The sequence below is a fragment of the Pieris napi genome, chromosome 23 (assembly GCF_905475465.1).
Source record: "Pieris napi chromosome 23, ilPieNapi1.2, whole genome shotgun sequence".
In the NCBI taxonomy this organism is placed as follows: Eukaryota; Metazoa; Arthropoda; class Insecta; order Lepidoptera; family Pieridae; genus Pieris; species Pieris napi.
This window is the reverse complement of record NC_062256.1, coordinates 9,088,755-9,110,346: the sequence shown is the minus strand read 5'-3', so window position 1 is coordinate 9,110,346 and position 21,592 is coordinate 9,088,755. Positions and strand designations below refer to the sequence as shown.

Genomic DNA, 21,592 nt, shown 5'->3' with positions numbered 1-21,592 from the left:
TAAAATTATTTGTTCTCGTGTCACGATAAACAAATATGTCAATGGTTCTATATAATTATTATTAAGGAATTATTTCTTACGAATAAAGTCCAAATTCAAGTTTTATATTGTAAGTACAAGTTAATTATTTTTGTCATGTAATGTCAGCCTATATAAAATATACATATCTCATCGTGACGGCCCTCGATTCCATTCCCCTCTATTCTTCGCATTTGTTAACAAATCATTGGTTCCTATTACTTTAATCTCGAGTTCCCATCAAGTGTACCTCGTTATTTTCTACCCTTAGATCCTCGCCATGATGTGATGTGGTTTGTGCAGATATTCTGCATCTTCTACCGCATTACCCTGGAGAGTGTTCAGACTTCAGAGGAGTTGTTCGGTCTAATGCCTTCAGCAACAGTAAAACCGTAAAAAAAAATATATATATGTATTGTATTTTATAACATATGTACCTACCTACAGTGGTTTCTGATATTTCTCACGATTTTCAATCAGTATTTCGATCGAGTGAATGTGGTCAATTGTAAGTAGGTACCTTTTGTTCCATCGGCTGATGTTTTTGAGCATGATACTGATTTTTTCTCTAGCTTGAAGAGCGAAGGTATTTCAACGGAGAAACAAGATAGCTGTTAGCCAAATTAATTTAACCTAATGACTTTGTTATATCTTATTCCGGACCCTCGCATTTTTCTAGTTTTAGCTGTTAAATTGCTTCATAATATTTTATCATCATCTCATTCATCTACAGAGAAGCTTTCTGAATAATAGCAATAGGTGTCTGTGTCTCAGTATCCATATTTATGATAATATATTACTGTCCTATGATTCATGTAGTTTCCTATATAAGTTTGTGGCTTTCAATTATGTCCGACCTATTATTTTTGATCGAATCTCTTATAATTTCAATTGATATTTTATATAAACTGCAGCATAATTATATAAAATCAAAACATGCTAAGTTGTATTTTTCTTTTTTTTCAAAGATGAAGTGCAATGTAGCTATATAACATCAACGACATGAATGTGAATTGAGAACTCTTTTCTATGTCTATGGGAAACATCAACTTGAATCATGAATCTGCAAGTGCCAAGTGGGATAAAAACGCGGGAAACCTTCGAATTTGGCGGGCGCAGTTTTTGTTTGAATTTGTTGTAAAATAATATTTTTAATCAATTAGGTGATCAGAATAGTTCAAACTTGTATATATTTGTAGTTTGTATTAGATTATTTATATTTTCTTCTACTTTCTTCGAGTTGGGGTAAGCTTTTCGGATTTTTATGAACGAGCCTCCGGACCCGGGGGGCACGGCGCTCCCCGCGGTTGCATTTATCACGATTTCTAACGAATCCGGTATGGATTCTGACTGCTCTTTGGTTTCTAAAAGGAAGCTGAAGCGCAGCCATCTCCACAAAGTTTGTAAACATTGTAACAAAAAAAAACGAAAAAGTAGTACTGAAAGTAGTAAACACTCAGACTGTCAATGTAAAGATGTATTTCCTGAGAGCACTGTTAATTTGCCTGCTATTCCTTGCACTGATACTACTTCAATGCCTGTTCCTCCCACCAGCAATTCTCCTAAAACCCCCACACAAATTGGTAGGGCTAGTTATGATGCCAATGACCATGGCCCGTTTGTGGTACATGTGCAGAAAATACAACGTGATGATAATGATAGTACAACTTTACACCCAGTTGTGTTTGGCAGATTTTTAAAAAATTATCTTTTTAAAAATATTGTAAATGGAAGCTTAAAACGTATTGGTAGAAATAAAATGACACTATCTTTTCATAATTACACAAACGCTAACAGCTTTATCACTTCAAACTGCTTACCTTCTAACAACATGAAGGCTTCTATCCCAACTTTTAATATTACAAGGATGGGTTTAGTTAAGGGAGTCCCAACCGGGTGGTCTCCTGAGGATATTATGGAGAACACTAACGTACCCATTGGGTGTGGAGAAATTCTGAATCTCAGGCGACTTAACTATAAAGTCATGGTAAACAACACACCTACATGGAAACCTTCGCAAACAGTTGTGTTTACATTTGATGGACAAGTTTTGCCTAAACGTGTATTTATGTGTTACAACTCTATGCCCGTTAATTTATATATATATCCGACTATTCAATGTTTTAATTGCTGCCGCTTTGGGCACACTAAGGTCCAATGCAGGTCAAAGCCTAGGTGTTACAAGTGTGGTCAGGGCCACACTGTAAATACTTGTAATGTGGAGGAAGACCACGGTTCTTGCTGCTCATGCTCTGGGCTGCACTTTGCTTCAAGCAAAAAGTGCCCAGAGTATGTGAGACAAACCAACATTAAACTATCAATGGCAGAGAATAGCCTGTCCTATGTTGAAGCATCAAAACTACATCCCCCCATATCTAAGTCATTTGCAGATATAGTATCCTCTATCCCAAATAAATCTCTTCCTGGTGGAAATACAGTTTTGTCTGGTTCACCACCTCCACGTACACTATCTTACAAAAAAACTTTTTTTACTAAACCTAGAACCCCTCCTCAACAAAGTAAAGGTTATGATCATGTTGCACATGAGTCTCTTGTAAGAGACTATAATATGCCAGAGCCATCTAATGGTTGTGTTTATCCATCATCCTCTAATGTAAACTCACAGACAATAGCAGAGCTAATTACTACACTTATCAAATTACTTTCACAACCCAATTTATCTATACCGTCCCACGCTGCTAATTTAATTCATACATACACTAATATTAATAATGGCCAACATGGACAGGCTACTTCAATGGAACTGCCGCAGTATAATAAACAAAAAACATGAAATTATACATATTGTTACGAGCTAGGGGATCGGATAGAAACGCCGTAGATTTCTTCAAGGGTTTATTTTCTAATTAAATTAACGAGGAATTTGTTAACACTAAAAACGGAATTTACGCACAAAAATTCACTAAATACACACACAAAATACTGTCACTAATTACTTTAATACACGCACTTCACACAGTACTTGTATTCACTTGCCTTCACAATATTCGCACTTTGTCACTCCGGTGTTTATCGCTTGGTATCGCATTCAAAACTGAACTAATCGGTCGCGTTTCGGCTCGCTTATATATCCCTGGGAGCGATGTTCGAGAACTCTCCAGGCGGCGGCGCAACTGAGTAGCGATCGCACAATTCTAGAACGTGCGTACTAGCTATCTCTTTCGCACATTGCTCCGTCCTTGTCGTACGGCGTTCTAGAGTGCTCGGTCTAGCTTCGAGAAGGTTCCGATCTTCCCTCTCTCTCGCATATCGTTCCGTCCTTGTCCCACACCTAGAAATTCGTTCTAGAACATTCCTTCATCAAAGGGGTATAACCAGGCCTGAAAACGCCTGAAAACGGGTTTCCTGAAAAGTGTTCCATTCGACTACACGTGCTCTGAAACGGCCTGAAAAAATGTTTCAGGCTCCTGAAAACTAGGGTAACATTATGTAAATTACGATTTTCTAATATGTGATTGACCCTCCCCTGAAACGGTCAGAAATCACATTTCAGCCTGCTGAAAAGTTCTCTAAGTAGTGGAAAAATCTAAAAACATTGTAGTCGACCCGTCTTCGTAACACTACCCCCTCCTTAGACATGCTCGTCCCGAGCATCATTACTTCCTTTATAGGGAGCCAATCGATTTATGTGAACGACTTTCGGTTTGCTTCTTAAACCACTCATTTTCTTTATCCGGTAAGTAACGTCATTAATCTTCGTGATTATCGTGTATGGACCATCCCAGTCAGCTTGAAGCTTTGGTGATTTGCCTTTGCGTTTTGTTGGGTTATGGAGCCATACTTGCGAGCCTTCTTTAAATTCTATGTGATTCGTCTTTCTGTCATACCTAATCTTCGTAGTCTCACTTATTTTGCTTTGTGATGCTCGTACGTGTTCATGGATTTCATGCAGTTTATTACGCAAATCCGCAGCATATTCTGTAACACTCTCCGGGGTGTCAGGTGGTCGTCCCGTTACAATGTCTGCTGGTAATCTAAGTTGTCTCCCAAACATGGCTAAAGCAGGTGTAACATTCGTGGTTTCATGAACCGCAGACCGGTATGACATTAAAAATAATGGAATATACTTGTCCCAGTCTTTTTGATGGCTGTCTACCAGTTTTGCCAAGTGCCTTTCCAAGGTTTGATTAAAGCGTTCCACCATTCCATCTGACTGTGGGTGATATGGAGTAGTCCGCGTCTTATGAATTCCCATTAGTCGGCATACTTCTTGAAACAATAAAGACTCAAAATTTCTTCCCTGATCACTGTGAATCTCCAAGGGTACTCCGAATCTAGAGAATACGTCATTTACAAGTATCTCAGCTACTGTAACTGCCTCTTGATTGGGAATAGCGAACACTTCGGGCCACTTCGTAAAGTAATCCATAACAACCATGATGTACTTATTTCCTTTTTCTGTTAACGGAAATGGTCCAGCTATGTCAACGGCTATCCTCTCCCATGGAGCTCCGACATTGTATTGCTTCATACCAGCTCTAGTCCTCGTCTGTGGGCCTTTGACTGCTGCACAAGCCTTACATTTCCGAATCCAGTCTTCAACATCTTCACGGCAATGTATCCAATAAAATCTCTCTTTAATTTTCAGAAGAGTCCTTTTTACGCCTAAGTGTCCGCCCGATGAGCCATCATGAAACATCTCCAAGATGTTGCGAACCTTGGATCTCGGCACAACTAACTGTAGATGAGATGCATCCCCTCGAGTGTTTTCCCATTTGCGACATAACACTCCATTATGAAGAACTAAGCTATCCCATTGAGCCCAGTAACTCTTGGTCGTGGTGCTAGTAGATGCAACATCATTCCACCGCGGCTTGATAGCTGAAGATTTCATCCAGTCCAGAATTGGTTTAATGTCAGAATCTTGTTGTTGCTCTTCCTGAATTAATTTCCCACACCAATCTGGACTAATGGTGTCTGTCCTTAGTATCCTTACATGGGCTACCTCTCTACCTTCGTGTCTTGTACAATGTTTGCAATCCTCCTCACATGGCCTTCGAGATAATGCATCTGCGTTCCCGTGGGCTCTGCCCTTGCGATGTTCAGTAGCAAAGTCATACTCTTGCAGTTGTTCGATCCATCGAGCCACTTGCCCTTCCGGATTCTTGAACTGAAGTAGCCATTTTAATGCAGCATGATCTGTCCTAAGACGGAACTTGCGACCTAGCAAGTATTTACTGAAGTGCTGCAGCGTCTTCACAACAGCCAGTAGTTCCCTCCGAGTGACACAGTAGTTTCGTTCTGGTTTCGACAATGATTTGCTGAAGTAGGCTATTACTTGCTCGTGCTCACCTTTTACTTGTGATAGTACACCTCCAATGCCAATTCCACTGGCATCTGTATCTACCACATATTCACCATCTTGATCCGGGTAGCCTAGTATTGGAGTCTCACACAGTCGGTTCTTGAGCTCATTAAACGCATCTTCACATTCTCCATCCCATGTGAATTTCCTCTTCTGTTCGGTGAGTCTGTGAAGTGGTTTTGCAATATCCGCGAAATTTTTCACAAATCTTCGGTAGTAAGAACATAAGCCTAAGAAAGCGCGCACTTCAGTTTTATCTTAAGGTACTGGCCAATCCTTCACCGCAACTATCTTCTCAGGGTCTGTTCGAACTCCGTCCTCTGATATAATGTGACCCAAGTAGCTCACTGCTCTCTTGAAAAATAAACATTTCTTTGCACTTAGTTTCAGGTTGGCTTTATGCAGTCTGGAGAGCACCCGTTGCAGATTTCGTATGTGATCATCAAAATCCTTCCCAATGATGACTACATCATCCAAGTACACTAAGCAGGCTTCTCCTATCAGTCCTGACAGTACTTTTTCCATTAGTCTTTCAAAGGTGGCAGGTGCATTGCAAAGCCCAAACGGCATAACTTTAAACTGCCATAGTCCTTTACCAGTTGAGAACGCTGTTTTCTCTTTATGACTTGGGTCTATCTCCACTTGCCAGTACCCACTTTTCAAGTCTAAAGTTGTAAACCATTTTGCCCCACTTAAGGTATCCAAGGTGTCATCTATTCTAGGTAAGGGATAACTGTCCTTCTTCGTGATATCGTTAAGACGACGGTAGTCGACGCAGAACCTTAAACTGTTATCCTTTTTCTTGACTAAAACTACTGGAGAGCACCAAGGGCTGGAAGATGCTTCAATAACATTATGGTTTGACATTTCTGCAATCATCTTGTCTATATTCTTTTCATATGCGACAGGTACTCGTCGCGGTCTTAAACGTATAGGTGCTTCGGTTCCAGTCTCAATTCGATGTTTAACTACACCTGTCCTTCCTAGATCTCCATCGTGTGTAGCAAACATGTCAGAAAATGTCTTTAATAGTCCCTTTGCTTTCGACATTTCTTCTCTCGTCAAGGTTTCCTTACAGTCCTCCAGTACTGCTTGAACTATATCTCGTTGTTTACTAACTGAACCATCTTCAGTGATAGCTCTATACACGTCGTACCCGTTCTTCAATGTGTTATCTTTTAGGGAAACTACTTCATCTCTACACTTGAATATGCCGTTCTTTAGGTCAATCTTACAGTTGTAATGCTTCATGAAGTCTAAACCGATAATACAGTCATCCACGATGTCAGCAATAACCACCATATGTCTGTATGTTCTTCCACCAATCTTGAAGGTAGCGATACCTTCTCCTCGAACGGTTATGTGCTGACCAGTAGCTGTAAGGAGCTGTACATTTCCACCAGAAAGGCTCTTGTAAAACGACTTCAGAAGTTGGTATCTGATTACTGTCCGGGAAGCTCCAGTATCAAGGGTTAATTCACACCTAGTGCCGTTAACTTCGCCGTCGATGACAATGGTATTCCCATCCTGAGTTTGAGAGATCATAACTTTTGGGGCCTTCCTTACAGAACCGGCCAGCACCCGCCCCGTGGTCCTGGCTTTTATTCGTTTCCCTGCCGCTGTTCAGCGGCAGTGACATCCACGTCTTCGGGCTCCCCACGTTTTGTCTTCATTTCGCCTTGGAGGTCTCTCTTAGGGCATGAAAACCTCATATGACCTACTTCCCCGCAGAGGTAACAGGTGGGTCCACGTTGGGACCTACGTTTTTCCGAGACAGCCCTAATGCGGTTAGGTCGAGAATCCTTGCAAAATGCTTCCACTTCCAACGCATGAGCAAGAGCATTCTGGAGGTCCTTATGGTGACCTAGGTTCACAGCCAATCGAATTTCACGGTCTCGAATACCGTCAACGAAGGCTTGAACCAACATCTTGTCTGCAACGTCTGGTGAGGATGCGTAGGCTTTCCTAACCAGCTTCTCTATTTCAAATCCCCATTTTTGCAAACTTTCATTTGTCTGCTGTATTCTATCCTTTAATTGAGCCCTATAGACGTGCTCTAAATGTGCGTCTCCGTACCGTGATTCCAGGGCATCCAGCAGTTGCTTCAACGTCACTTTACCTGTCTTGGTTTCTAATATGGTGAGGGCTTCATCTCGCAGTCCCATAATAAGGGCGGTGACAGCCTGATCGTCATTCCACCCGTTTGACTCTGCCATAGTCTCAAACTGTATTTTGTACGCGCCCCAGGAAGATGTACCATCAAAGGGTGGTACTTTCAGATTTCCAGATGGTGCTACAGTTGTTACAACACCCGTGGTCTTCAGGCACTGCATCTCTTGTTCTAAACCGAGAATACGTTTGTCCTGTTTCGAAAATTTACAGTCCATATCAGATTCCAAGTTCTCGATCTTTTTCTCTAACTGTATTTTCAGGTCACCAAGTTTTTCTCCGATACGGCGGGCCTGTTCCTCCATCATTTGATGAGCCTGCTCCTCTTGACGCCGTGCCTGTTCCTCCATCATACGACGTGTCTGAGCCTGTTCTTCCATCATTAGGCGTGCCTGTTCGTCCATCATTTGGCGCAGAGCAAGGAGGATGTTGCCATCGTTGCTTTCGCTAATCCCGCGGTTGGCATCAAAACTTTGTCGTCGGGCGGCGTCGCGTGCTGATTGCGCCCTTGTCTGCACTCCCTCCGCAGCTGGAGACTCTGCCCCAAACTCCTCTTGATTCTCCCTTGGAGTAATTGGCATTTTTCTATCCCACTTCTGACACCAAAATGTTACGAGCTAGGGGATCGGATAGAAACGCCGTAGATTTCTTCAAGGGTTTATTTTCTAATTAAATTAACGAGGAATTTGTTAACACTAAAAACGGAATTTACGCACAAAAATTCACTAAATACACACACAAAATACTGTCACTAATTACTTTAATACACGCACTTCACACAGTACTTGTATTCACTTGCCTTCACAATATTCGCACTTTGTCACTCCGGTGTTTATCGCTTGGTATCGCATTCAAAACTGAACTAATCGGTCGCGTTTCGGCTCGCTTATATATCCCTGGGAGCGATGTTCGAGAACTCTCCAGGCGGCGGCGCAACTGAGTAGCGATCGCACAATTCTAGAACGTGCGTACTAGCTATCTCTTTCGCACATTGCTCCGTCCTTGTCGTACGGCGTTCTAGAGTGCTCGGTCTAGCTTCGAGAAGGTTCCGATCTTCCCTCTCTCTCGCATATCGTTCCGTCCTTGTCCCACACCTAGAAATTCGTTCTAGAACATTCCTTCATCAAAGGGGTATAACCAGGCCTGAAAACGCCTGAAAACGGGTTTCCTGAAAAGTGTTCCATTCGACTACACGTGCTCTGAAACGGCCTGAAAAAATGTTTCAGGCTCCTGAAAACTAGGGTAACATTATGTAAATTACGATTTTCTAATATGTGATTGACCCTCCCCTGAAACGGTCAGAAATCACATTTCAGCCTGCTGAAAAGTTCTCTAAGTAGTGGAAAAATCTAAAAACATTGTAGTCGACCCGTCTTCGTAACAATATTATAAATACTTTTAATCCTTTTATTTTTTCTCTATCTGAAACCTGGTTAAAGCCAGATCATGTATTTAAAATCCCTGGTTATTTATGCTTAAGAGAAGACAGGGCTGATGGGTATGGTGGTGTATGCCTGCTCATCAGAAACTCTAGCACCTTTTCTTCCTTCCCTCTTCCTTCACATAGTGACAGCTTTTCTATCATTGCAGCTATTGTTGATGATATCTGTTTTGTCTCTATCTATGTCCCTCACCCCTCCTTGCAAATTTTCAATGAAATTAAAAACTTAATTTCAGTGCTTCCTCAGCCTTTCATGATTCTGGGTGATTTCAACTCTCATCACACATCTTGGGGTAGCTCGGTTTCTAATAGTTATGGGTATGCATTATTGGATATCTTAGACATGTATAACCTGTGCGTTTTAAACTCAGGTTCTCCTACTCGCCTCACAAAACCTGGTGAAGCAATTAGTGCCATTGACCTGTCCATTTGTACTCCCAATTTAGCATCTTCTCTATCTTGGTCTACTTTGTGTTCATCTTACAATAGTGATCATTATCCAATAATCATTTCATTTCCCTGTAAAAAAAATAGTAACATGTTTATTCATAACTCTCGCCTCAAACACAAAATCATCGACTCTAAATGGAGTCAATACACTTTATTAGTAGAAGAGAAAATTAATAGTTGCTCAGAAATTAATGTCACGGATAGTAATTACTTCAAAACTGTTTTATTAGATTCGGCTGATAATGTTTTTCCAAAGAAAAAGCCGCGTAGTAATAAGTTGCCATCTCCACCATGGTGGGATGAAGAATGTACCACAAGTATTAAAAAACGCAAGGCAGCTGAGCATAATTATCGCAATGATATGTCTATGGAAAACTACGAGACCTTTATGACTGTGATGAAAGAAGTTAAAAAGCTATTTAAAAAAAAGAAAACTGAGGGGTGGAGGAAATATTGTAGCACCTTATCACCTGGAACACATGCAACTGCCATTTGGCGAAATATCAAAAGATTTAGGTCAGCTGTCAATCCTTCTAACACGTCGTTACTTCCTATAGAGTTAGCTGATCAATTCCTTGATCGCTTGGCTCCTCCTTCTGCTCCACCTAGAGATTTTATCCACTCTTCTAAACAAAATAACTCTGATGCCGCCCCTTCCTCTCTAAATCTACCTTTCACGTTAGTGGAATTAAAAGGTGTATTAAATTACGTCAAAGACAGTGCACCTGGGGAAGATGGGATCCCATATTCATTTCTGTCTCACCTTGGTGAAAATGGATTAAATTTAATAAATAAAGTTCTATTGACAAATGACATACCGCCATCTTGGCGAAGTCAAATAGTGCTGCCAAGTGCCATTTTTAAAACCGTCTAAGGTACAATCTGATATTAAATCATATCGTCCGATTGTCTTGTCATCGGTGATAACAAAAGTTGTTGAACATTTAATTAAAAATCGGCTTGAATGGTACATAGAAAATAACGAATATCTGTCCCCAACTCAGTTTGGATTTCGAAAAGGTAAAAGTGTATGTGACAATTTAGGCATATTAGTTACGGACATTCGTAATGCTTTCACAGATAAAAAGTCAGTAGTCGCTGCTTTCTTGGATATTAATTCGGCTTATGATAACGTTTTGTTACATATTCTAAAAAGTAAATTAAATAAATTAAAGGTTCCTTATTTTTTAACTGATTTCATTGTAAATCTTCTTTCGGAGAGGAAAATTATTTTAGATGTTGGCGGCCCTTATATGCCTAGTAGGCTGGTATGGAGGGGCTTGCCACAAGGGTCTGTTCTGAGCCCTTTATTGTACAATATTTATACATATGACCTAGAAGATTCAATCGGAGATTCAGTTAGTTTATTACAATATGCCGATGACTTAGTTATTTATGCCTCTGATATGTGGGTAAGTATTGCTGAACAACATGTCTCCTCCTCTTTATCTTTGCTGAAATCCTGGATGGATGCAAATGGCCTAGATCTGTCTCCCTCAAAAAGTTCCGTTGTACTTTTCACTAAATCCCGAACTCCTCCCTCACCTACTATAACATATGATCGTCATATATTACCCGTTTATAATCAAGTAAAGTTCTTAGGAGTTATACTTGATTCTAAACTAACAGGTCAACCACACTGCGAATTTGTAGTTGGTAAATGTGAGCGACAGTTGAACATGCTGAGATGTCTCAGTGGAGTTTGGTGGGGTGCTCACCCGGCCACACTGAGGTTGGTGTATAATGCTGTAATTAGAAGTGTACTGGATTTTGGGACCTTTTTCTTAGATCCAGGTAATGTAGCTGGCTTTAGAAAACTAGACCTCATACAGTCTAGGGCTTTGAGGATTGTTTCTGGTGCCATGAAATCAAGCCCGGTTAATGCTCTGCAAATAGAATGTTGTGACCCTCCATTAAACTTAAGACGTCAATATTTGTCAGATAGATTCATTTTTAGAATTGTCCAGTTCCATCATCCCCTCATCTCCAAACTGGAGTCTCTTTCTCTAAAATTACCCTCTTCACATAAACCTTTACCTTGTCTATTAAAAAGCTTCCTGAAATTCAAACAATTACAAGCCCCAACTCATTCCTTTAATGTACTTCCTCTATTTAGCTCTTCTTATGATTCTCTTCTTCTTTCTCCAGAGATTTGCTTTTCTCTTGGCATTGAAAAATCTGATTTTAATGCCAATGCAATTTTTAATTGCAATGTCAATAACAAATGGCCTAACTGGCATCAAATGTATACAGATTCATCTAAACACTCCAATGGGTGTGTTGGTGTTGGAGTGTTTCACAAACAATACAACATAGTTCAGAAAATTAAACTACCTCCGGAATCATCGGTCTTTACCGGTGAATGTTTTGGACTACTAAAAGCTCTTGAATATGTGTTGTGTTTCAAACGCAAAAAAACCGTTATATTTACCGATTCCTTAAGTGCTTTACAGAGCTTAGCAAAATTTTCACTAAAACTTAACCCATTTTTTCATGTAATATTTGAATGTAAGAGAAAGCTGTTGCACTGCCAATTACACAACTATTTAGTTTCATTCTGTTGGATACCTAGTCACTGTGGTATCTCTGGAAATGTAAAAGCTCACAGTTTGGCTAACAGTGCTACTGAGACCGGTGACGTACACCCGTACAAGAATTTTGGCCATGATCTTGCTGTTTTGCCCGGCATATATCTCCACAAATCGTGGAATATGTGTTGGGAAGAGAAAGGCCGGATTAAGGGTCGTTTCTTGTATGCTATCTTCCGTTCCCAGGAAGCCATGGTTTGCCAAATTGTCGCTCGGTAAAACCACCACTTCTACTATAATCCGTATGCGTCTGGGACATAACAGCCTTCCAGTTCATTTGCACAAACTTGGTATCGTAACTAGTACCGCCTGTGAGTGTGGCGAGAGCTATTCTGACCTGAATCATGTTTTCTTTTCTTGTCCTAAATATGACCATTCTTCCTTATACACTTCTTTAGTATCTCTATCTGTTCCCCTTCCTACCAATATTTCTTTACTTCTTCGAGATTTAAATCCCCTTGTATTTAGTATTATAAGTATGTTTATTGTAAATAATAACATTAAGCTATAATTTTGATTTATTTTTCCCCTTATGTAACTATTCTGATTTTGTAGTAAATTTAATGCGTTTTCAATCATCTATGTTAAGTCGCGATTAGTTTCCTTCGTTTTTTATGATTCATAAACTGTAAATAATTAAAACAGCGACTTACAAAAATCGTATACCTACTTGACGCTGGCTAATACACAAACCGTGCCAAAGCCATAAAGGAGAAGAAAAAAAAAGTGCCAAGTGACATACCGTTAGCGCAAAACAACAAACTGACAGATTGACAAGTGACAACATCTGTGATTGCGAATAACGAAAACCTGAAAACGATAATTTGATAATCTCATAAAACGAAAGTGAAATTATAATTTAGGCTTGCTTTTTGGACGTCTTAATACGTAACAAAAACTTATTTATTATTTTGAAGAGGTAAGATTAATATTAAACGCGTAGGTTTATCTTAAAATATTAAAGTATTCCAACGCGTCTAAAGTTTTGACAGCATGTTTAAACTAGTTGCAATTTAAAGTTATATTAAACTATCATTATTACCTATACACGAAAACATTGAGTGAGTTCTAAATAATATCCTGGATAAATAAGCAAAACTTATAAGATTTTAGTCAACCTGTTAAGTTGGACCTCAAAAGTTATACCCAACCCACTCATGCACAGTTTTATTTAAATAAAACGTTTTGTATTGTTTTTTTTTTTTAATTTTAGGCCTGAAAATGGCGAACCAATGGGGTCAAAAAGCTGAAGAGCTAGAAATATCCAATAAAGTTGCTGGTCTAGGACTCAATAAAAAAATTGAAAAACCTGAAGATGACAGTCCAGATACAGCAAATCCAGCAGAAGCTTCTCTACTCATGAAAATCATAAGACAAGGACTTGTTGAATCTAAACAGGATATTGAAATTCAAAGAACGGATCCAAATTCTCCTCTTTATTCAGTAAAGACATTTGAAGCATTACACTTAAAACCAAACTTATTAAAAGGTGTATATGCAATGGGCTTCAATGCTCCATCTAAACTACAAGAAACTGCTTTGCCTACATTACTAGCAGACCCTCCTCAAAATATGATAGCACAGTCTCAATCAGGAACAGGTAAAACTGCTGCTTTTGTATTGGCCATGTTAAGTAGAGTTGATCCAACCAAAAACTATCCCCAAGTACTTTGTCTAAGTCCAACCTACGAATTGGCAATACAAACTGGTGAAGTTGCTGCAAGGATGGCCAAATTTTGTCCTGAAATTAAACTTAAATATGCTGTTCGAGGTGAGGAACTACCTAAAGGTACAAAAATAATAGATCATATATTAATTGGAACTCCAGGAAAAATGTTGGATTGGGGTCTTAAATTTGCAATGTTTGACTTAACTAAGATAAAAGTCTTTGTATTGGATGAAGCAGATGTTATGATAGATCGTCAAAGTCACAGAGACCAATGTGTTCGCATCTATAAATGTATTCCTTCAACATGCCAAATGATGTTCTTCTCTGCTACTTATAATAGTGCAGCTATGGAATTTGCTGAAATTATAGTTACCAACCCCATTATAATAAAACTATAAAGAGAAGAAGAATCATTAGACAATATTAAACAGTATTTTGTTAAATGCAAGAGCCGAGAGGATAAATATAGGGCTATATGCAATATTTATGGTGTTATAACTATTGGCCAAGCTATTATATTTTGTCATACAAGAAAAACAGCAAGCTGGCTCTCAGAAAAAATGTCAAGAGATGGACATTCTGTAGCTGTACTTTCTGGTGAGCTTACTGTTGAACAAAGAATTGCAGTATTGGACAGATTCAGAGGGGGACTTGAAAAAGTGTTAATTACTACAAATGTATTGTCTCGTGGAATTGATATAGAGCAGGTTACTCTTGTTGTCAACTTTGATATGCCAATGGATCTGAACAGAAAGGCTGATTGTGAAACATACTTACACAGAATTGGGCGCACTGGGAGATTTGGAAAAGCTGGAATAGCTCACGATATTTTCGTACGTATACGTAATTATAATTAAAAGGATTAATTCCAAGTTCACAAGTGTGCATAAGTAATTAATTCGGAATACAATTATTGTATTATTTATTATTTCGGAAATAAGTTCAAACAAATCCACCACTACCCCAACCACAGAATGTTTAGAAATAGAACCATTTAATAATCTGACATCATTTCTAATAGGCAAGTAGATCAGCTTCCTGTGCTCACACGCCGTTGACTTTTTCTTAGGCAAGTCGGTTTCCTCACGATGTTTTCTTTAACTGTAAAGCGAGTGTTAAACAGCCGGGGATCGGACCTACGACCTATGGGAACCTACAGCGTAGAAGTCGGACGATGAAACCACTAGACTAACACTCAAAAGTCAAAATCATTAATTACTTTAGGTAACACAATATACACTTATGAACGTCAAAAAAGAAATATACAAATGGTTCTAATTTTACATTTACTGCCAGTTCTAAAGGGCGTAGAACGGAAGAGAAAAACTGGCAATAAATTCTTCGCTCTCTTTTAAATCGCAAAAGAACTGCTCAAAGAAGAAAGGAAAGAAAGTTACTCCGTTAAAATCCAGTCAGATGCAGGATGGGTCTTCTTAGCCACTTTATAAGGAGATTCCCCAGCAAACTTCTTGGTCGCCATGTTTATACTCTGAAACACATCCAAATCACGAGTATGACAAAGTACGGATCATTATAAAATAAAATAAACCAGTAGCGCTACAACCTCTTTGGGCCTCATATGTCTGAATCTGTTTCATGATAATTTTTAAATATCAATTAGACAAGTAGGTGATCAGCCTCCAGTGCCTGACACACGGTTTCCTTACGATGTTTTCCTTCACCGTTCGAATGTTAAATGCGCACATAGAAAGAAAGTCCATTCGTGCACAGCCGGGGATCGAACCTACGACCTCAGTGACGAGAGTCGCTCGCTGAAGCCACTAGGCCAACACTGCTGCCGGACAATTATATCACAGATTATATGTACGTATAGATGAAAAATCACCCAGGATTATGGGTCTTAGGAATGACACCCGATGTCAAATCTATTTCTCAGCACTAAGGGCAAGACTTGATTTGTATCTTACACTTAAAACCGTGTTTTTTTTTATAGAATAGGAAAAAATCTAGCCTATGGGAGGCCTAAAACGCGCCGTTATCGCAGCCCATTTTATAAGGACATAACGCGACCCTGGACTTGGTTTCCCAATACTCAGGTCGCCAAATATCGGTCAGGAGTATCATAGTTACATTGCAGATTGTCTACGTGTGCTCTATGGGTGAGATTCATAAACGCAAAGCAAACTTTGACTCCTGTTAATCAAAATCCAATACGATTCCATCCTCACCATCTCGACACCTTGCGTTCCACAACGTACTTTCTACCGAGCACCACGTCTTTTTGGAACTAGCTGCCAGTCGAGGTATTTTCAAACCGATACGACTTAGGAGCCTTCAAGAAAAGAGTGTACCAATTCCTAAAAGGCGGGCAACGCAATGGCGAGCCCTTTCGCATAGAGAGTGTCTATGGGCGGCGGTTAACATCAGGTGCCTCCGGAGCCTCCTGCCCGTTTGCCCCCTGTTCTATAACAATTGCGGCATCTTCGATACCCCTAAAAATCTCTTTTTGGAACCAGCTGCCAGATATGACTTAAGGGTCTTCATGAAACGAGCCAACGATTCCTTGAAAGGACGGCAACACTAGCCAGTTGCAGGTGTCCATGAACGGCGTTTATCACTTTATTCAATTCACTCCTGTCATAACAAAACATTTTTGACGTACGGAAGTCAGGCTTAGCTAAGTCTCCTTTCTGAATCTTACCCTACAACTCTTAGCTGGCCAGTCCCACGTAAAAGTCCGCGAAGCCGATTCGGCCTGTGAAATATTATATTTGATTTTACCAGAGATAATATGATTGATCTTTAGTAATAACGTGACTAAAGTAATCATAACATTCGCGACTTTATATATCTGTTAATAATTATGATAACCTAACCTCTATGTTAACGTCGTAATTGCACCAGCATGTATGTTTATCTGTTTGCACTTCCGTTTTTAACTAATTATTAATGATTAAATACAGACATTAAATTCAGATTCAAACTCATTTATTTGTTTAGGTAACACAAAGCACGCTTTAGCTTCAATAAAGAAATGACATATTAAATGTTAAATGCTTCTAAATTTATATTTAATGCCAGTTCTCAAATCAAGGGTGTAGAACGGACGAGAAGAACTGGCAATTAACTCTCCGCCACTCTTTTTAATCGCCAAGTTTTTTGTTTTACAAAATGTTTGTAAGGAGCTGCAACCTTTACACCATGTTCCACATGACATCTTTAAATAATTCATAGTTAATTAATAATAATAAAAGAGATTAGTCCTCTATCAACAAAGATTTGTCCTTTATCAATAACAGAATATTAATGAGATTCGGACAGATATTGTGTATGGCTTTATTAGGGAAAATATCACTAAACACAGTACAACGTAAAGGAGGAGTTATTCACCTGCAGGTGAGTTTCATCATCGGACGTCGAGGCAGAATACTTTATTCCGTCAGATGTATGTTACGAAATATGAAAAATTAGTTTTTGCCGCGCACCACCAATATGTAGAACCAGCTGCCCACTGAAGTATTTCCGAACCAATTCGACTTAGGGTCCTTCAAGAAAAGAGCGTACCTATTCTTAAAATGCTGGCAATGGACTTGCGACCCCTCTGGCATTGAATGGGCCATGGGCGGCGTCACTTAACATCAGATGAACCTCCTGCCCGTTTGCCCCCTGTTCTGTAAAAAAGAAATTACTGCGTCTTCGATACCTCTAATAATCAATGTTTCGCAATGATGCTGTAAGTTAATATAGATTGTCAGCTTAATATAAAAAAAAAAATCCGACGGAAATGTAATATTATGTGCCCTATGCCAGGATACTAAAAAAATCCACTAATCTTAACCTAGTGTGAGCAGTGGTGGCCTAGTGGCTTCATCGTGCGATTCTCTTTCTTTGAATGAACTTTCTTTCTATGTGCGCATTTAACATTTGCTCGAACGGTGAAGGAAAACATCGTGAGGAAACCGACATGTCTTAGACCCAAAAAGACGACGGCGTGTGTCAGGCACTGGAGGCGGATCACCTACTAGTGTTGTTTTCTCTGCTGACTGATCTACTCAGTCGAATATTGACAAGTTTTAATTTAGTACATGAAGTCTTTCCAGAAGTTGCCACCTTCCCAAAGCTTGAGACTTAAATTGTAATTCCAATTTTGTCCATAACTAAAATGATTACCCTTGCGTACTTTTTCTAACGTTCAAAGGGAATGTATTGGAGCGGAATGTTCCACGTCAGAGGTAAAAGCAAGTATTCATGTTTAATTTCGGCTCATATGAGAGCCCGTAAAAACTCTTTTATCTTGAATTCCTAAAGAATTATTTCTTTAGAAGACAATACCCCGGCCAAAAATTGCACCACATGAAATTTCTTTTGTTTTGAATGTTCAATAATACGTTAACATCCAAGAAGTCGACTCTAATCAATTTTGTAATAAAAAAGGCGATAATTAATAAATATTAAAATATCATGGACTAGATATTTTTATGCTATAAAATTTATATTTCCAGTATGGTTAGAAAAATTATCATATTATAGTGACATTGTGATAGCGCCATCTAGTGACAGAATAACACACTACGAAACCTATTCTTTTTGTACGCACAACGGACCAACCACGAGTCTAATTGCGGAGAAAGGAGTCCTACAGCCTACTACCCTAACCTATTCTTTAAATTAATTTCATTTTCATTCATTTGTTTCATATCCTGGGCTTTTCAAAACGAAGTTGAGTAAGTAATATGCTTTCCCCTTATGTTAAGGCCTTCCAAGGCCAGTCCAATCAAGCCCCCTAAATACAGACTAAATACAGACGGCTGAAAAGAGTCTCGAAGATATGGGCTCATCTTGTCTTACTCCACTGTTTAGACAAATGAGTGGTCCGGAATTTCACGTACATATTTAAAAATAAAAATGTGTTTATTTTGTTGTGACAACAATTCATATGTGTAAGATTTGGGAACCCTTTAAAGTAAAAAAATACCTGTGTCAGGGTTCCCAGCTCTTCCATAACAAACTTAATAGTAAATTCCGTAAAAAATATATTTATTATATAACATATGTACAGTAGTTTCTGATATTTCTCGATCAATATTTCGATCGAGTGAATGTGGTCAATGGCTCTCGGCTTGTTCCATCGGCTGATGTTTTTGAGCATGATACTGATTTTTTTTAGATTGAAGAGCGAAGGTAGTTCAACCGAGAAACAAGATAGCTGTTAGCCAAATTAATTCAACCTAGTGACTTCGTTATATCTTAGAAAATATTCCGGACCTTCGCATTTTTCTAGTTTTAGCTGTAAAATTGCTTCATAATATTTCATCATTCATCTACAGAGAAGCTTTCTGAATAATAGCAATAGGTGTCTGTGTCTCAGTATCCATATTTATGATATCAATCAAAAAAAAAACAATCAAAATTCGTTTATTCAATTTAGATGCTTCTTAGAGCATGCTTATGAATGTCAACAACGTTTACAAAATTCACGAAAGAGCAAGACTACGCCATCCGTTCGTAAAACTACCAGGAGGCCTTGTTTTGAGAAGAACGGGCAAGAAACTCAGCAAGTTTTGCCCTCCCTTTACATTACAATTATTCAAAGGAAAATGTCATAAACCATAATAATATCACTGTTCTATGATTAATGTATGTAGTTTCCTATAGAGGTATGTGGCTTTCAATTATGTCAGACTGCAGAATAATTATAGAACATCAACGACATGAATGTGAATTGAAAACTCCTTTCTATGTCTGCTGCGCGCAGCGAGTTTAGGCCAACGTCTCCTTGCGCGCCGCAGCCCCCACCAAGAGCTACAAGTTCGACCCCGTACCGCCCTGTATCAGCAGGGCGCGAGCCAACATTCCACCCGAAGGGGGCATTGCCCCGAACGGGCCTAAACACACCCCTCTAGAGGGAGTGTGTAGTAATATCCACGACAGTTTTTTTTTCTATGTCTATAGGAAACATCAACTTGAATCATGAATCTGCAAGTGCAAAGTGACATACCGTTAGCGCAAAACTGTGACAACCAACTGAGAGATTGACAAATGACAACATGTAATTGCGAATAACGCAAGTCGCAAACTGAAAACGATAATTTCATATAGCGAAAGTGAAATTATAATTTAGGCTTGCTTTTTGGAGGTCTTAATTAAATATATATATTAAGTACCTAATAATAATTTATTTATTATTTTGAAGAGGTAAGATTGATATTAAACGCGTAGGTTTATCTTAAAATATTAAAGTATTCCAACGCGCCTAAAGTTTTGACAGCATGTTTAAACTAGTTGCAATTTAAAGTTATATTAAACTATCATAATTATTAATTACCTAAATACGAAAACATTGAGTTATACCCGACCCACTCGTGCACGACACAACAGTTTTATTTAAATATAAAACATCTTTTATTGTTTTTTTTTTTAATTTATATATTGTTATCAAAAAATTTTAGCACTGAAAATGGCGAACCAATGGGGTCAAAAAGCAGAAGAGCTAGAAATATCCAATAAAGTTGCTGGTTTGGGACTCAATAAAAAAATTGAAAAACCTGAAGATGACAGTCCAGATACAGCAAATCCAGCAGAAGCTTCTCTACTCATGAAAATCATAAGACAAGGACTTGTTGAATCTAAACAGGATATTGAAATTCAAAGAAAGGATCCAAATTCTCCTCTTTATTCAGTAAAGACATTTGAAGCATTACACTTAAAACCAAACTTATTAAAAGGTGTATATGCAATGGGCTTCAACGCTCCATCTAAAATACAAGAAACTGCTTTGCCTACATTACTAGCAGACCCTCCTCAAAATATGATAGCACAGTCTCAATCAGGAACAGGTAAAACTGCTGCTTTTGTATTGGCCATGTTAAGTAGAGTTGATCCAACCAAAAACTATCCCCAAGTACTTTGTCTAAGTCCAACCTACGAACTGGCAATACAAACTGGTGAAGTTGCTGCAAAGATGGCCAAATTCTGCCCTGAAATTAAACTTAAATATGCTGTTCGAGGTGAGGAACTACCTAAAGGTACAAAAATAGTGGATCATATATTAATTGGAACTCCAGGAAAAATGTTGGATTGGGCTCTTAAATTTGCAATGTTTGACTTAACTAAGATAAAAGTCTTTGTATTGGATGAAGCAGATGTTATGATTGATCGTCAAGGTCACAGAGACCAATGTGTTCGCATCCATAAATGTATTCCTTCGACATGTCAAATGATGTTCTTCTCTGCTACTTATAATAGCGCAGTAATGGAATTTGCTGAAATTATAGTTACCAACCCCATTATAATAAGACTATTAAGAGAAGAAGAATCATTAGACAATATTAAACAATATTTTGTTAAATGCAAGAGCCCTGAGGATAAATATAGGGCTATATGCAATATTTATGGTGTTATAACTATTGGCCAAGCTATTATATTTTGTCATACAAGAAAAACAGCAAGCTGGCTCTCAGAAAAAATGTCAAGAGATGGACATTCTGTAGCTGTGCTATCTGGTGAGCTTACTGTTGAACAAAGAATTGCAGTATTGGACAGATTCAGAGGGGGACTTGAAAAAGTGTTAATTACTACAAATGTATTGTCTCGTGGAATTGATATAGAGCAGGTTACTCTTGTTGTCAACTTTGATATGCCCATGGATCTGAACAGAAAGGCTGATTGTGAAACTTACTTACACAGAATTGGGCGCACTGGGAGATTTGGAAAAGCTGGAATAGCTATTAACTTGATTGAATCTTCGCAGGACATGGAAATTTGTTTAGATATTGAAGCACATTTTGGTAAAAAGATTAAATTATTAGATATTGAAGATGCAGAAGAAATTGAAAAAATTGGTGCATAACTTATTGTGATTAACTCTGGCACTATAAATTAATTGTTCTGTATTTTTTTTACTATTTGCATAATATTGCTAAGCATTAAAGGTTTCTATAAACAAGTCATATGTTTTTTCATACACTATA

At 38.6% G+C, this 21,592-nt stretch overlaps 2 protein-coding genes across 3 annotated transcripts; both read left to right on the top strand.

Annotated features, from left to right (window-relative positions):
- Positions 1–12,749: 12,749 nt before the first annotated feature.
- LOC125061257 (DEAD-box helicase Dbp80-like) lies at positions 12,750–19,021 on the top strand. Its single transcript, XM_047666590.1, is given in 3 exon segments — positions 12,750–12,911; positions 13,206–14,494; positions 18,790–19,021. Coding segments are annotated over 2 exon segments (1,299 nt in total). The 5' UTR covers positions 12,750–12,911; positions 13,206–13,213; the 3' UTR covers positions 18,808–19,021.
- Positions 14,366–21,569, top strand: LOC125061255 (DEAD-box helicase Dbp80-like). Of its 2 annotated transcripts, none has more exons than XM_047666586.1 (2): positions 14,366–14,494; positions 20,072–21,569. In XM_047666586.1, exon 2 carries the CDS (start codon positions 20,080–20,082, stop codon positions 21,469–21,471), a length of 1,392 nt encoding a protein of 463 aa, XP_047522542.1. In that variant the 5' UTR covers positions 14,366–14,494; positions 20,072–20,079; the 3' UTR covers positions 21,472–21,569. The 2 variants fall into 2 exon arrangements, with proteins under 2 accessions (XP_047522542.1, XP_047522543.1); XM_047666587.1 differs by lacking the exon at positions 14,366–14,494 and adding an exon at positions 19,483–19,817.
- The last annotated feature ends 23 nt before the right edge of the window (positions 21,570–21,592 follow it).